The 17,063-nt window shown below is 45.5% G+C and overlaps 1 protein-coding gene across 5 annotated transcripts in view; it reads right to left on the reverse strand.

Annotated features, from left to right (window-relative positions):
* Positions 1-17,063, reverse strand: part of CTCFL (CCCTC-binding factor like) — a 32,389-nt gene that overhangs the window by 1,102 nt on the left and 14,224 nt on the right. Inside the window, exons 7-10 of one of the 5 annotated variants that reach the window (XM_021920905.2) lie at positions 15,146-15,306; positions 11,175-11,357; positions 6,374-6,539; positions 1,184-1,331 (exon numbers count right to left, since the gene is read on the reverse strand). In XM_021920905.2, coding sequence (XP_021776597.2) covers positions 1,184-1,331; positions 6,374-6,539; positions 11,175-11,357; positions 15,146-15,306 — 658 coding nt within the window. Of the gene's footprint in view, positions 1,332-2,632; positions 3,395-6,079; positions 6,540-11,174; positions 11,358-15,145; positions 15,307-17,063 lie in introns of those variants that run through there. The other 4 variants (XM_017944669.3, XM_021920904.2, XM_021920906.2 and 1 more) reach the window with 4 other exon arrangements.

Raw genomic sequence — 17,063 nt, forward strand, 5'->3', positions numbered from 1 at the left:
TTCACATTGTGTAACAGTGCTTCTGAACTTGTGGTATTTTCAATAAAAGGTCCATACCTTAAGAATTTGAATTTAGGACCTATCAGTGATCTTGAAATACAGGGGCAGAGAGAGGTTCGCAGCAAAAGAAACTGCTGGACTAAGAACGAAGAAATATCTGGCTCCGCATAAAGATAGAAATGAATTTCAAGTGTTAAAGAGGCACCTCTCACGCTGCTCGAGGGTGGAAAAATCTTGTCAATTGGCAAGAGAGAAATACTCACTAATCACTGGGCATTATGAAAAAGTACAAATTCCTTACAGGTACACATTTGCATTATCTGATTTTATGTTTCTTCTCACTCTGCCAATTACTTTAAAAATATAAAAAGAGTAGTTTTAGCAGAAAAAAGGGTTATGGAGTGAAATACTAATAAGCAATAATGGAATGTAACCAGGGCAATTTCATACCTGCCAAGGAACATAATTAAAAGAGAATACAAAAATCTAAAGGTGAACCTTGCTCCTATAATACCAAAGTAAGATAGATTTATTCCTTATTTTCTAGTCTAATCTAGTTTTTCGTTTCCTACTCAGTTTTCCTTTTTATAAGATTAAAACATTTTTGGTTGAATTTAGAAACTAATTAAAAGCATTATGGTAGCTTTAAATTTTGTAGAAAATTCATTTGTATAAAAATATAAAATTTGCCTTTAATGTTTAAAACCATACTATTAGAAATATCATGGGTGTATATAATGCAACATAAAAATTTCCAGCTTTGACTGTGGAAGCACTAGCTGGTCTAGACTATTTTGAAATATCCAAAAATCACTACTCATTCATTGTGGGCCACCTTGCCAATATCAAGTGAATGAATTCATAGGTTTGAGGTGTTACCCTCTCATTCAAGGTTTAAAACTTTTATAAAATGCCTGCAATGTTTCTTTGAAATATCCAGCTAAAAACAGGAGAACAATTCTAGACACTACCTCAAACTTGTGTCATCCATTGTCATGAACTTAATTGCTTCAAAGAAAATGCTAAAAATTTCTAACTTGCTTTAGGAATTAGAGACAGAGAACATGCAACCTGACTCTCACCTATCCATCATGTGGAGGAGCACTTCACGCCTTAATGCTAAAAACTTCTAACTTGCTTTAGGAATTATGGGCAGTGAATATGCAACCTGAATCCCTCTCACTTATCCATCATGTTGAGGAGCATTTCACAGGTCACGCCTTCATCCACGTCCTCTTTGACTCTGGCCGTGGTTTCTCCGCAGGCGCCAGGAAGCATCTCTCCTGGGAACTGTTCTCGCTTCGGGGCGGAAGCCTCCTTGGCAGCAGCTTCTTGAAAAAAAGTCCAGGAGGAGCAAATTTATCAGAAAGTCAAGGAATTGGAATTTATAAACTGTGCAAATATATTTTGGAAACTATCACTTAAATGTGAACACAGCAGCGAGCATGTTAGAAAACAATCTAATCGATAAGATGGTACTATTCTGATGTCAACTACTGCCTTAAGTCAGGGCTTCTCAGCCTCAGCACTACAGACGTTTGGGGTCAGAGAGCTGTCTGCTGGGGGCAGGGCGCTCTTCTGGGCACTGCGGGATGTTAGCAGCGATCCTGGCCTCTACCACTAGATGCCAGTATCACCCTCCTCTCCAGCTGCAAAAACCATAAAAATGTCTCCAGACATTGCCAGTGTCCCCTAAAGGTGACAAGGGGGGGGGGGTCACAGTCACTCCCAGCTGGCATCAGCTGCTGTAGGTGAACGTGGATCTTACAAGCTTTTTTTTTTTTTTTGAGACGGAGTCTAGCTCTGTCGCCCAGGCTGGAATGCAGTGGCCAGATCTCAGCTCACTGCAAGCTCCGCCTCCCGGGTTTACGCCATTCTCCTGGCTCAGCCTCCCGAGTAGCTGGGACTACAGGCGCCCGCCACCTCGCCCGGCTAGTTTTTTGTATTTTTTAGTAGAGACGGGGTTTCACCATGTTAACCAGGATGGTCTCGATCTCCTGACCTTGTGATCCGCCCATCTCGGCCTCCCAAAGTGCTGGGATTACAGGCTTGAGCCACCGCGCCCGGCGGATCTTACAAGCTTTATATCAAGGTGGATCTTAGAGATTTATATCGTGGCTGAGTTGCTCACCTAAGTCTTGTCTCAGTACCCGTGGCATGACGCTGCCTACATGAAGAAAGCCAGCTGCCTGCAGGAGATTTGTCCCTTTGGCCAATCGACATATACTGAGTACTGATTCTGGGTTGCGCGTCCTGCTAGGGATGCTGGAGCCAATGCCACGTGTGTATCCACAACCTGCTTCCCCTCCAGCAGCTCAGGAGCCAGTCTGCACAACTTAGTGGCTTTAAAACAGTCCACTGTGAACCAACCCATATCCAACCCTCTACTGTCCCCAACCTTCTCAGTACCAGGGACCCATATTCAACCCTCTACTGTCCCCAACCTTCTCAGTACCAGGGACCAGTTTTGTGGAAGACAATTTTTCCATGGACTGGTTGGGGGGACGGGGTTGGTTTGGGGATGGTTCAAGTGCATTACATTTATTATGTACTTTATTTTTATTATTACATGGTGATATATAATTAAATAATTACACAACTCACCATAATGTAGAATCAGTGGGAGCCCTGAGCTTGTTTTCCTGCAACTAGACAGTCCCATCTGGGGGGGGATGGGAGACAGTGAGAGATCGTTGGGCATTAGAGTCTCATAAGGAGTGTGCAGCCTAAATCCCTTGCACGTGTAGTTCACAACAGGATTCGCACTAATATGAGAACCCAACGCTGCCACTGATCTGACAGGAGGCGGAGCTCAGGGGGTGATGTGTGCAATGGGGAGCAGCTGTAAATACAGACGAAGCTTCGCTCCCTCACCCCCTGCTCACCTCCTGCTGTGAGGCCCAGTTCCCAACAGCCCACAGGTCCATGGGCTGGGGCTTGGGGAGCCCTGCCCTCTACTCATTTTCCAAATTACTTCCCCAAACATCCACAGAGTGCCACACTGAAGAACGTGATTGCCTCACGTTAGTTCTAAGTTGTCTGAGGACATTTTTGTCCATGCTTCCTTGAAGTACTTTTTTGGGGGGTAGATGGAGGGGGACAAGAAGACCCAGTTCTTAGATATGAAAAGAAACACTGAGATCCACAAAACTGGTGCCATCAGGCCAGGTGCGGTGGCTCATGCCTGTTAATTCCAGCACTTTGGGAGGCCAAGATGGGCAGATTACTTGAAGTCAGGAGTTTGAGACATGGTGAAACCTTGTCTCTACTAAAAATAATAGAACAATTAGCCAGGCGTGGTGGCAGGCACCTGTAATCCCAGCTCCTTGGGAGACTGAGGCATGAGAATCACTTGAACCCAAGAGGCAGAGGTTGCGGTGAGCCGAGATCACACCTGGGCTACACAGTGAAACTCTGTCTTAAAAAACAAAACCAAAAACTGGCACCATCAGAGTCACCCGTCGAGATCTACCAATGAACTGGAGAGGTGCTGCACGCTGGTGTTCCGGCAGAGCAGACACGGAAGCGAGACAATTATCTGGATAACACAGGCTACAAAGACCCTGAAATGCAAATTAAGTCATGCTTTTTGCCAGGTTATTTGCCTTAATTCACACTTGCTTTGGATATGACCACTGACCATCAAAAATATGAAAAAAGTTTGTATATGTCCAATTCCTATCATCAGTTTTTAAGCTGATAAGAGCCTTCTCAACTCTTCTCCACAGCAAAAATGTCACCAACTGAGGGTGACACGTTCAAAATTCACCCCAAACCATTTGGCCTTCCAGAGGTTTCATTTAAGAGAAAATTACCGACAACAAGAAAACCCCACTACATTTAGGTGTCTTTAGGTGTCAAGATGGGGAGAACTGCAGAAGGGCTCTTTAGGTGCCGAATTAGTGGGTCAGTCACATTTCTCCACGCATCTTTTAGGATCTGACTTAAACTTAGAGCTCAGGCGGCCAGTAGCCTGGCCTTGGGTTTGCAATGCGGGCTGACGAATTGTGGGTCAAATTTCACCAGTCTGTCTTCTCCAGTAAAGGACTGTGCTTATTATTCACTGGTTTATTCAACAAGTAGTGCCTTAACGAGCACTGCTAAGGTCAGGCCTAGTGCCAGGAGCTGGGGACAGACCGATGGGCCATGCCCACCCTGGGGGAGCCTGCAGTGCGCTGCATGTGGGAGTCTGACACTTATTAAAGAACCAAATAAGCGTGAAGTGCACGGGAGGGGCAGCACAGGACCAGGGGGGTGCTCGCACGAAGTGCTTTTATTTTTCTGAAGACATGGAGCATGTTCAAGGCTGATAGAAAGAGCGGGCCAGGAGGGGTGAGCTGGCTGAGGAGGGTGGGTGGGGGACATAAAGCTGATCGGAGGGGTGGGTTCCAGACTCAGAGTCAGATGGGGCCTTAGATGGGAAAGGTGGCTTCTCTACCAGCCCCTTCCTCCATTAAAAAGATATGAAAAATGGTATTTTACAACATCATTGGTATAAAGGAATCCAAATGGAATCCAGGCTGCATTCACTACTTGATACCCATCAGTGGGACACTGGTTTTTCTTCTGATCTGACCCGATGGGCACTGTGGACAGCCCTGTGCCCTGCGGGGCCGGATGGAGAAGCCCCAGGAGCTGGCAGAGGATGGCGGGAACTCCAGCTGGGAGTGGGACGACACAGGAATGCCAGGGCAGCGGGCAGCAGAGCCCATCTGCTGGTGCAGAGTCAGCGAGGCCTCCACCCAGAGGGAGGGAGGCAGGGGCTGGGAGTTTGGGATGAAGGTGCTCATTGGAAATCAGTGGAAAAGTTGTTGGTATTGAGGTTCAGAATGAGGGCTCTGGGCACCCGGGCAGGCTCGTCCCCACCCTGCGCTGCAGCTCTCTCCCTGCCAGACGGATGACAGTGTCCCCTGCAGAGGGCTGTGGTCAGGATAAGAAGGCACTCTGTGAGCTCTCAGTGGTAACTGCTGATGCCTGGAGAAGAAAGGAGGGTGCTCCGCGGACGGGCAGCGTGCACAATTCTGAAGAGTTCCAACTGAGCTGAGCCACTGGGCACTGCCTGGGACCCCTCAGGCAGGGCCTGGCTGCGTGATGCAGGCATGGGAAAGGCAGGCCTGGGGCGCACCCAGGCTTAGGGCTTTGCCAGATGGTGAGACACAGAGAAAGAGCGGGGGAGTGCGGCCTGTGGACAGAGCGACTGGAACCAGGGACCCAGAACCAACTCCGCACCGAGGGAGCGGGAAGGACTGCAGGATGCCCGCTTCTACTTGAGTTTCAGATACATGTCGAACATTTTTTTTTAGTATAAGTATATCCCCAATAGTGATGGGACACGTTTAAACAACGATTCACTGTGTATCTGAAATTCAGATTGAGCTGGGCATCCTCTATCTGATCTGGTAACTCTTGAGGGAAGGCAGGTGGAGGGCAACCATCATCTGTGGGAGCATCTGCAAGGCAGGGACTGAGTCTGGAATCAGAATGTGGGGCATATGCTTGTGCCGTAAGGTTGGACAGTTTCCAGTCATCTATGGCTCTAAGGTTCTCACAGGAAAGGAACGGAGATAGTAAACAGAGTGGGTGTTTCCCTGTGCAGGTGTCAGGTCGGTCCCTCTGACAGCAGAGCCATTCACAGGACACACAGGACAGGGCCCAGCTTTGGCCAACCTGAGAACTCACTTCAGCTCCCAGAGGCCAGAGGACGAAGACTGTGATGGCTGTGGGGGCTGGATAGTGGCCCCTAAAAGGATATATCCACATCCTAAGCCCCATACCTGACCTCCTTTTTTCAAAAGAAATCCTGAATCCTAAATGAAAAATGTCTTTGTAAGAGGCAGAAGAGAAGGCCCAGACACAGAAGAGAGGACAGAGCTATGAAAAGACAGAGGCAGAGACTGGGGGACGTGGCCACAAAGCAAGGAATGCTGGAGCCACCAGAGCTGCAAGGGGCCAGGAGGGATCCTCCCTTAGGTCCCCAGAGGGAGGGCGGCCCTGCCCACACTTGGATTGAGGATTTCTGGCCTCTAGAGCTATTTGAAAATCAATTTCTATTGTCCCAAGTCACCCAGCTTGTGGTCATCTATTGCAACAGCCCAGGACAGTCCCCGTAGCTGCAGGTGACAGTCCAGCATGATGGAAGAAGGGTCCTGGGGGTGGGGGTCGCATGTGGACCTGTGTGAGGCTCTCACACTGACTTTCTCATGCTACACTCACTGCCATTCTGAGAGATCTCGCACAAGCCACCTCGCAGGACTGACTGGTGGACGAATAGGGGCTCTGGACACATCCCCTGGACAGCAACACTCGACACCCAGGATAGTTACAACCAGAAAACCACTGACGCAGTAAAAACAAATCTGTGTAAAATCAGTACCGTCTCCATTCGCGGCTTCCTTCCATCCCTTCGCAGCTTCCTTCTGACCCTTCGTGGCTTCCCTCAGGATGGTCTGCTTCCTCTTTCTTGTTTTTCTTCCTTTTCCTGAAGCAGCCAACTTTGCTTCCCCTGAGCCACACTTCTCTGAATGTCTGTGCATGTTACTCTGTCGGAGAATTGACACGGAACACACAAGGCAAGTGAAATAGGGCAGGGACCCCTCTTGGGGGCCTGTGGGGACCTCAAGCATGGAAATAAAGGAAAATACTGAGTTCTTTTGAAGGAAATTCCACGCACCTCACTAGCCCTAAGAACTAAACGAGCAACTTGATAAGCAAGAAGGTAAAAGGAGGACAGACTTTGTGACCCACATATGTAATCCCAATACTTCAGGAGGCCAAAGGGGAGGGTAGCTTGAGGTCAGGAGTTCGAGACCAGCCTGGGCAACAACAGTGAGACCCCAGCTCTACAAAAGATAAAACATAAAAAATTAGCCAGCTGTGGTGGCATGCGCCCTGAGATCCCAGCTACTCATGAGGCTGAGGTGGGAGGATCGCTTCAGCCCAGGAGGTCGAGGCTGCAGTGAACTGTGACTGCACCACTGCACTTCAGCCTGAGTCACAGAATGAGAACCTATCTCAAAAAAAAAAAAAAAAGAAAAGAAAAGAAAAGAAAAGGTAATAGGAACCTAAAACAATAGCCAAGGAAGCTAGACTCAGGATGTTTGGTTCCCTTACAGAAACCTGAGATTTTTTTTCTTTTTTTTAGTTTTTTGAGATTGAGTCTTGCTCTGTCACCCAGGCTGAAGTGCAGTGGCGCGGTCTCAGCTCACTGCAACCTCTCCCTTCCAGGTTCAAGCAATTCTCCTGCCTTAGCCTCCTGAGTAGCTGGGACTACAGGCGAGCACCACCATGCCCAGCTAATTTTTGCATTTTTAGTAGAGACAGGGTTTCATCATCCTGGCCAGGCAGGACTCAAACTCCTGACCTCAAGTGATCCACCTGCCTTGGCTTCCCAAAGGGCTGGGATTACAGGTGTGAGCCACTGCACCTGGCCAAGATAACATCTTAACATCCGTCCCTGAGTTGTTTTTTAGAAACCTGGCTCTTTACCAAACAGGCCCACCGGCAGGGAGACCTAAGACAAGGGGGAACTGGGGGCTGAAATCTGACCACTGCTAAATTTGTTCTAATTTTGTTCTTAATTTCCTCCTGAGAGGCCTGGAGGAGGTCATGTCCCATGAACCAGAGCTAACATTCTTTTCCGAAAATTTTAAACAAAACTTCTCTTCCTTAACCAACTGCAAACCAGAGTCTCTGAATCTACCTACAACCTGTAAGCCCCTGTTGCAAGATATCCTGCCCTTTTAGGGCAAGGTATCCTCCATGCACTGATTTATGATTTTGTCTGTAGCTTCTGCTTGCTTGGCACCCTGCAAATAAATACCTTCCTTTCTCCTGCTGCAAACTGCGGTGTGGATATCCGGTCTTACTGCACCAGGCAAGCAGACCCCAGTTTGGTTCTACAAGAGTCAGCTTCCCCAAATGCACTGAAAAACACACAGTTAAAGAGACAGGCTTTGGGAAAACTGTGGGTAACATGGATCTTTGATAATCTTGTGCAAAAATGATGACTTTTTAAAGGTGACCCTTTCTGTTGTGTTTAGGTCTAGCCAAAAGCTAGCTTGCTTTGAGTATTTTTTAAATAACAGAAACCAGTGAGAAGACAAAATTTATTTCTCTAGAATGTTTCTACTCTCTGAAGTGATGATCGATATTGAACCAAAAATTCAATACATCAGAGTCAATTTTATAACCATCAACTTCATACCATAAAGATTTTACTTTTCTGTTCTTCTCTCCTGAAGCTACTGAGCAGAGGTCATGGGTGGCAGTTATGAAACTGTATACAACATTCAGGAATAAAAGTCAAAGACTTCCCCTAGTCAAGCCTATTCGTGACATATTCTCATCCAACGAACACTTAGGATAATCTTAAGTGAGAAAATTTTCACTTTTTGAAAAGGTCCCAGGCAAAAGTAAAAAACTGGTAACAGGTGTTTAAATTTGCAAATTATATGAAGCATCCTGCCTGATTCCCATTTTGACTTTCCCACTGTGCTTAACGGGACTGTCTGCGTTTATGATGGAAGGAGGAAGAATTTACACATAATGGGGGTGATGTAACAGCTTGTTTAAACTTCTTCCATTTTATGCTTAGACACTGGGGTTGGCAAACGACAACCAGTGGGTCAAATCTGGCTGCCAACTGTTTGTGAAAGCAAGTTTTACTGGAACACAGCCACGTCTATTCACTTACACACTGCATCCACAGCTGCTTCTGTGATACAAGAGCAGACTTAAGAAGTCGTGGCAGAAACTGATTTGCATTGCCCTGGTGATTAATGACGCTGTGCTTACTGGCCACCTGTATGTTTTCTTTGGAGAAAGGTCTATTTAGATACTTTAGCTGTTTTGTTTTGTTTTTTTTCCCGAGACAGTCTCGCTCTGTCGCCCAGGCTGGAGTGCAGTGGCACGTTCTCAGCTCACTGCAACCTCCGCCTCCTGGGTTCAAGCAATTCTCCTGCTTCAGCCTCCTAAGTAGCTAGGATTACAGGCATGTGCCACCACACCCGGCTGATTTTTGTATTGTTAGTAGAGACAGGGTTTCACCATGTTGGCCATGCTGGTTTCGAACTCCTGACCTTGTGATCCACCTGCCTTGGCCTCCCAAAGTGTTGGGATTATAGGTGTGAGCCACCATGCCTGGCCTAGATACTTTACCTGTTTTTTACTGTAATAAATAAAAACTCAGTAAATACAGTCTATTTACTGAGTTTTAAGAGTTCTTATATTCTAGACACAAGTCCAAATATGCTTTCTTGAACAGAAGTTTCAAAAATTTTATGTTCTGAGGGGACTGCATGAGGCAGACTTGTTCTTTTCTCTACATTTTTATTTCTTGCACCAAAGGGCAGTTTCTTCTCTTTAGAATTCTGCTCGTTAATTTTAACTCTTTACAATTTTAGCATGAGCAATGGTGTTTTGGGAGCACTGCCACAGCTTTCATTTGAAATTTTAAACTAATAGGGTTGACATTCCGGAACAACCCCACTGTGCTACTCAGAAAAACACAACTACACTACTGTTTTAAGAGGAAAGATTTTTAAAAATGGTCAACTTCAGGAAATTCAACTTTTATAAAACTTTTTATAAAGTTAGGCTGAAGCCTGCATAGTCCAGGGATCTAGCCATGCGCAGTGGTTTTTACATGTTTGGAAATTCTTTGATGCTGTTCCTTTCAAAAGAAACTTCACTTCCCCTCCTTGAGTGTAGGGGGACTTCATGGTTCATTTCTTGTGACTAGAAGTAATGTGCTACTTTTTTCTTTTGAGACAGAGTCTTGCTCTGTCACCCAGGCTGGAGGCCAGTGGCGCCATCTCAGCTCACTGCAACCTCCGTCTCCTGGGTTCAAGTGATCCTCCCATCCTAGCCTCCCAAGTAGCTGGGATTACAAGCATGCACCACCATGCCTAGTTTTTTTTTTTTTTTTTTTTTTTGTTTTTTTTTTTAGAGACAGGGTTTCACCATGTTGGCCAGACTGGTCTCGAACTCCGGGCCTCAAATTATCCGCCTGCCTTGGACTCCCAAAGTACTGGGATTACAGGTGTGAGCCCTCACACCTGGCTGCTGTGCTGCTTTTAAGACTAGATTGCAAAAGGCCCCGTGGCTTCCTCCTTGCACTCTCTCACTCGCTCTGAGTCAGGAGGACACTCAAGCAGCCCTGCAGAGAGGGCTGTGGCAAGGGACTGAGGCCGGTGCCAGCAGTTGTGTGGCAGAGCTGTCCTGGAAGCAGATCCTCTGGCCCCAGTCCAGCCTTCGGATGATGCAGCCCTGGAGGACATCCTGACTGCAGCCTCAGGAGTGACCCTGAGCCAGGACCACCCAGTTCAGCCAACCCACAGAATCTGTCAGGTGATAAATGTTTGTGGTTTTAAGTCACTCCATTTTGAGGTAATCTGTCATGCAGAAATAAATAACTAATACAACACCTAAAAGAATAAAACCATAATTGTATTCCTTAGCCCAGCACCAACAGCACTATTCTTTTTTTAAATTATTATTAAAAAAATTATCTTAGAGACAGGGTCTCACTCTGTCTTCAAGGCCAGAGTGCAGTGGTGTGATCGTGACTCACTGTAGCCTCCAACTCCTGGGCACAAGTGATCCTCCTGTCTCAGCCTCCTGAGCAGCTAGGCCGACAGGGGTGCGCCACCACACCCAGCTAATTTTTTTTGGAGGGGTGGGGATTTCCCTATGTTGTCCAGGCTGATGTCAAACTCCTGGCCTCAAGTGATCCTCTCACCTTGGCCTCCCAAGTAGCTGGGATTATAGACACCAATAACGTTATTCTAGGGACATCTGTGTGAAAATTGCATTCTCTCTGTCAAGTAGCCTAAATCTAGCTCACTGGAACAATCTGAAAATATTACACTAAAAGCTGGGGTTTTTTGGGGAGTCTAATAACTCTCTAAAACTATTTGTAAGATTTTGTGTGTTGGATTGTCCTTTTTTTTTTTTTTTTTTTTTTTTTTAAGGGATGAGGAGACCACACTTTCATAGGATTCTTCAAGAATTTTTGATTTTAAAAAACTAATAACCACTTTCCTAAGGCATGACAGATGCTCCTGAAGTCCTGGCAGGTTTCTATAATCGGGTTTAAACTCTCCTGGTGTGACACTGTCCTCCTGAGATAGAGGGATCTTTCCATGGGGGATTTACTGTGACTTAAGTAAGCTTACCCAGCGGGAAAAGCCTTTGCCACACTTGGAGCATTTGTAAACAGTCGGGATGAAATTTGCATCGTGGTATTTCCTGAAGTGAACGTTTAGAAGTTGCTTCTGTCGGAAACACTTATTGCAGGAAAGGCAGGTGAACGGTTTCTCTCCAGTGTGGGTGCGAATGTGAGCAGTCATATGACGTTCCTAAGAGGGAAGGGGAAGAAAGCAGCTTGTCTAGTTCAAAGGGTTTTTTTCTATATTAGACATTGTTTATCATACAATACCTTTTATTTCCCTCCCCAAAGATGAGTCCACTATTAAGCAGAATTACTGCAAACACATTCTGAACAAGGCATCATTCACTCTCAGTAAGTGGCCGTCTAGGAAACAAACTCGTATACAGCAGCAGCAAATGACAAAGGTCTTGCAGTGGAGTCCTTGCTGGCTCTCCAGTCCTGTTGGGATGTGGGAGTACACACCGCAGGGCGTGAAAGGATGGTCCTTTGTCCCCTCATTACTGGGAGTCCTCCTTCTATACAACTATTTGCAATTACCTGAGTTTACAAAGGGCAAATAGAACCTGCAAACTTAAAAATCAAATGTCAGAGTTTAAATTCAACAGGACTTTGGGGTTGCAAGTATGTTAAGTATCTAAACATTTTTCCATTTACTTCCCAATAGTATTGTAACAGATCTTAATACCGATTTTTTTGTTTTTTTTTTGAGACAGGGTCTCGCTCTGTCACCCAGGCTGGAGTACAGTGGAACAATCATAGCTCAATGTAATCTCAAACTCCTGGGCCCAAGTGATCCTCCTGCCTCAGCCTCCTGAGTAGGTGGGACTGTGGGTGTGTGCCACTATGCTCAGCTCAGTTTGTATTTTTTGTAGAGACAAGGTCTCACAAGGTTGCCCAGGCTGGTCTCAGATGCCTAGCCTCAAGCAATTCTCCTGCCTTAGCCTCCCAAAGTGCTGGGATTATAGGTGTGAGCCATTGTACCTGGCCTAAATAGAGATTTTATCTTAGACAGGAGAAAATAATTTGAGAAATCGCGACAAAAATATGTATGAAGTCAAGCAAAAGCACACATTTTGTTTTATTTAAAATGTGGTGATAATTTGGATTAAACATACATTCGGCCACTTCAGCATTACTGTCAGTGGCCTAACTGATGGTCTTTCTTCTAATCTTTCTCTCATCCAATTCACTGAACACCCTCTTCCACGCACAGCTTTCACCTCATCACCCTCCTTCGGGACAGCATCTCTGGCTCTCCCTGCTAGGAGCCAGGCTCTCAAGGACTGCGGCAGCCAGGAGCATCCAGCAGTGCTCCGAGCCTCTGCCCATGGCCACGGCCTGCCTGGCTGCTCTCTGCTCCCACATACCTGCTGTATGCCTGCTCCAGGACCCCCTCATCCTTTCCAAGTCTTATCCATCTTTCAGGAAGCCCTCCTAGTTCATTTGAAGAAATACGAGCCTGGGGCCACAGAATATTCTTTGTTCAAAATTTACCAGAAAAACTTTTTCCTTTATCTAAGGCATTTACAGCTTATAGCCCACACTTCGACACGCAGGAAGCACTGATTTTCACCTTTGGTAACCAATAGCATGCAATGCTTCAAAGCAGTGGTTTGGTTTTCAAACTTCTAGTCTGAGGGCCCTTCAAACTTTAAAAAATTACTGTGGCCTCTGAAGAGCTTTTATTTATACAGGTGGCATGTATTAGTATTTACTTTCTTAGAAAGCAAAACTAAGGAATTCTTAAGTATTAAAAAAAAAATTTATTAACTCATTTAATAATAACAAACCAACTACATATTATTTCTGTAAAATTATCTATTTTTCAAAACAAAAATAACCTAATGTCTGTCTCAATAGATAAGGTTGCCAGTTAAAATACAGGCTGCAACTACTTGTATATAAAACTATTCGTTGTTTGTCTGAAATTCAAATGTCACTAGGTGTGCTGTATTTTTATTTGCTAAGTCTGGCAACTCTATTAAAAGCATTCAGGGCTGGGTGCGGTGGCTCATGCCTGTAATCCCAGCACTTTGGGAGGCCAAGACAGGCGGATCATGAGGTCAGGAGATCGAGACCAACCTGGCTAACACGGTGAAACTCCGTCTCTACTAAAAATACAAAAAATAAGCCAGGTGTGGTGACAGGCGCCTATAGTCCCAGCTACTCGGGAGGAGGCTGAGGCAGGAGAATGGCGTGAACCCGGGAGGCGGAGTTTGCAGGGATCGCGCCACTGCACTCTAGCCTGGGCGACAGAGTGAGACTCCTTCCGTCTCAAAAAAAAAAAAAAAAAAGCATTCAGATGGATTCCTATCTCTGCTCTTCCGTCAGTCCACTGGAGTATGTTAAATGATAAAGAAAATTTGGTCTCATAGACATGTAGTTTGAAAAGAGAGCAACATTTCACCAGCTCTTCCAAGTAATTGTGGCCATTCTTCTCTATTACACTAAAATTCAGTTAGTAGCAATTTCTTTTTTTAGGGTCTCACTCAGTTGCCTGGGCTGGAGTGCAGTCGTAAGAACACAGCTTACTGCAGCCTCAACCTCCTGGGCTTAAGTGATCCTCCAACCTCAGCCTCCTGAGTAGCTGGGATAGATGTGCACACCACACCCAGCTAATTTTTGTATTTTTTTGTAGAGACAGGGTCTCATTATGTTGCCCAGGTTGGTCTTGAACTCCTGAGCTCAAGAGTTCTGTCCATCTCGGCCTCCCAAAGTGCTGGGACTATAGGTGTGAGCCTGTGTGTCTGGTCATGGTAATTTCTTACCCATGGGTTGCAATGTGGAATCTGAAACCCTGCCAAGGAACTTGTTCTCTGTAACTTTAAAACCTCTTGGTCTTTTCCTTTGAATGGATCTTTTACCTGTGTGTGAGTCTGTAACATCATGGATTGGTCATTTGGAAAATACTAGTTTACTGAGCTATGCAGATCTTCTAAATGCTAACATATTTCATTATACAATATAAAAATTGCTTTAAAAAATCACTCCAATCTATTTTTTTTTTTTTTTGAGATGGAGTCTCACTCTGTCTCCCAGGCTGGAGTGCAGTGGCATGATCTCAGCTCACTGCAACCTCCGCATCCCAGGTTCAAGCGATTCTCCTATCTCAGCCTCCTGAGTAGCTGGGACTTCAGGTGTGCACCACCATGCCCAGCTAATTTTTGTGTTTTTTAGTAGAGATGGGGTTTCACCATATTGGCCAGGCTGGTCTCAAACTCCTGACCTCAAGTGATCCGCACGCCTCAGCCTCCCAAAGTGCTGGGATTCCAGGTGTGAGTCACCACACCTGGCCTACGTTGTTCATTTAGAAAAAAATGTCCACCAATGCCCAATGACTGAGAAAATAGAGTTTATCTTGTTCCTTAGTGAAAATGACATTCACTGAAAAAGGGGCTAGTTGAGCTGGAAACTCAAGCCCCCACATGCTTTTCCTCCAGACTGTGGAAGACAGTGGAGGTGCATATGCCAGCTTCTAATCTCATCACAAAGATTATTACAAAGAAAGTATTCCGGGTCAAGACTGAATAAAGTTAACAACTTTTACTGCCTCTTCAAGGACACTGTCATGTAAAACTGCCCTTTATTTTGGCTGCCAGTGTATGAAGGTGAAGACCACCACCGTGACCAGTTTCACTGTGTGTCACTGCCTTGATCTGGGCTAAGGACCACCTTTGTTTTGGCACCAAAAGTGCAAATGTCAGTGTCTCAAAATGACACCTTTCCATGATCATAACAAGGGCTTGGCTCTTATGGGACCCTAGTTGGTCACAGGGAGCTCTGGGAGTACATGAACATACTTTAAGAACTGTTGTTTTCTACGACCGGCTCACCATTGCTTTCTGGTTATTTTGAATAGGATACTCTATTAAAAGCGTGACTTTTCTCAGTATTTTCAAGGTGGTAAAGAATCCTACCCCAGCCCTCCATTCTTCCATGCACCACTGCCTCTCCAAATTAAGTAAAGTACAATACCTGCTTGCAGGCATAACTGCAGTGTTCGCACTTGAACCTCTTCTCATTTTTATGAGTTTTCTGGTGCTGAATGAGGGCATAGCGTTCATGGAAGACAGCAGAACAGTAGCGGCACTTCAGCTCTGCAGCGCTGTAAGCATGCAAGTTGCGCATATGCACACCTAAAATGGTTACAGAACATTATAGACTTCAAGAGTGTTGTTTTCTGTTAACCTGCTTCCCCCCTCCTCTAAACTGGAGTTTCTCAGCCTTGGGGCTAGAGCATGCTAGTTCCTTCCTGGGCAGGGCGAGGTGGGTTATCCTGTGCATTGGAGGAGGTTAAGCAGCACTCCTGGTGTCTGTCTACCACATACCAGCAGCACCTCTTTCTCCCCGGTCGTGAAAGCCAAAATACCTCTAGGTATCACCACCTGTCCTCTGCGGGGTAAAATCATTCCCAGTTGAGAACCACTGCTCTAAACGAACAGAATGCTGAAATACCATTTTAATATTCTTTCAATATGGAGTTAAATGTTATGTAAGGTATGTCATACTGAACCTAAAATGTTCATTTAACAAAGCACTTTGAGCACTACCTTATGATGGGGTAGGTCAATGTTAGGATGATGTTAAGGTGGTTTTATATAAAAAGATATAACATCTTTATTTTACCTTAAAAAATCCACATGTTGTTAGAAGTCAGTGCCCTGTTATTTCCCATGTTGAAATTAACCCGAGACACATGGTGAGGTCTGGCTGGGTTTGCTCATCTATGGGTTTGCTCATCTATGCCTAATGCATGATGGTCTTGTGATACTTGTGTAAGAAACCAAATGACAACTGACAGCTCTGTGATGGAGCTATTCCACCTTACCCAGAGTGACTCAGACATTTAGAGAGCTTGATTTCTCATATAGTCATGGGAAAGAAGAATTAGTGTGTTTATAAAGCATCTTACAGGGCTATGCAGAGTGTATCACCCACTGGCATGAGATAGATATAAACCGTGTTATTTTGTCATGGTGTCAAAAAAGTCTAGCAACTGGCTAGACTTGTGCCCCAGCAAGCCCCACTGGGCTGTTTTGTGATGTGCTGGTAACTGTGGCAACAATGACAGAATGGTCCAGATGAGAAATAAAAGTTAAGACTTTGTGGAACACCTTTCACCTTTCAGAAAGGTTTTCAAAAAAGTTCATCTCATCTCCAGAATTTCTTTGGGCAAAAGGGTCAATTTTTTGTTTTGCTAACATATTTTGTGTCATATGTTTTGTGTCATATATTTTGGAAAGAGAAATAAGATCATGGAAAAAGGGAGGCCCAGGAATCCTGAAAAAAAGAAAAGGCTCATTGGCTCACACTTACCCACACCCTCCCTCCCATTGCTCAACAGTGGCTGGCTTCCCCACAGGCAGTTATCAAATCCCAGCTCCTAGGCCTGCTGTTCAGACCCTCTGGATTTCCACTCCCACTCTGGGGGGTCTGACAGAAGGCTCACCACGGTAGATGCAGATTACGCGTTACAAGCCCACCTCCTTTCCCAAAGTGACTGTCTTAAGGGAAAAACTGTGTCTTTTGTACCTTCTGCTCCCACAACTTTTTAGGCCCACAGCCAAAGTTTAAGAAAAGCTTGCTGGGTGTCACAGAGAGAGCACTGATAAATAGGAACCCAGAATCCAGCTGCCTCCTAGCACCCTTGGTCATGTGACTCCTGGGCAGGTGACTGTATGTCTCTGAGCCCCAGTGTCCTCCTCATCTGAAAAATAGGCCCAATGTGGAAAGAAATAATACCCATCCATGAAAGGTCTTATCACGTGCATACGGAACAGGCCTGGGCCGGGATTCTAAAATCATGCTATAAAATGCACTTATGAGATCCAGCCACCAGATGGTGCGACAGGACCTCTGAAGAAAATGTGTCCCAGGGCCAAGTTCCCGCCGC

The sequence above is a fragment of the Papio anubis genome, chromosome 16 (genome assembly GCF_008728515.1).
Source record: "Papio anubis isolate 15944 chromosome 16, Panubis1.0, whole genome shotgun sequence".
NCBI lineage: Eukaryota > Metazoa > Chordata > Mammalia > Primates > Cercopithecidae > Papio > Papio anubis.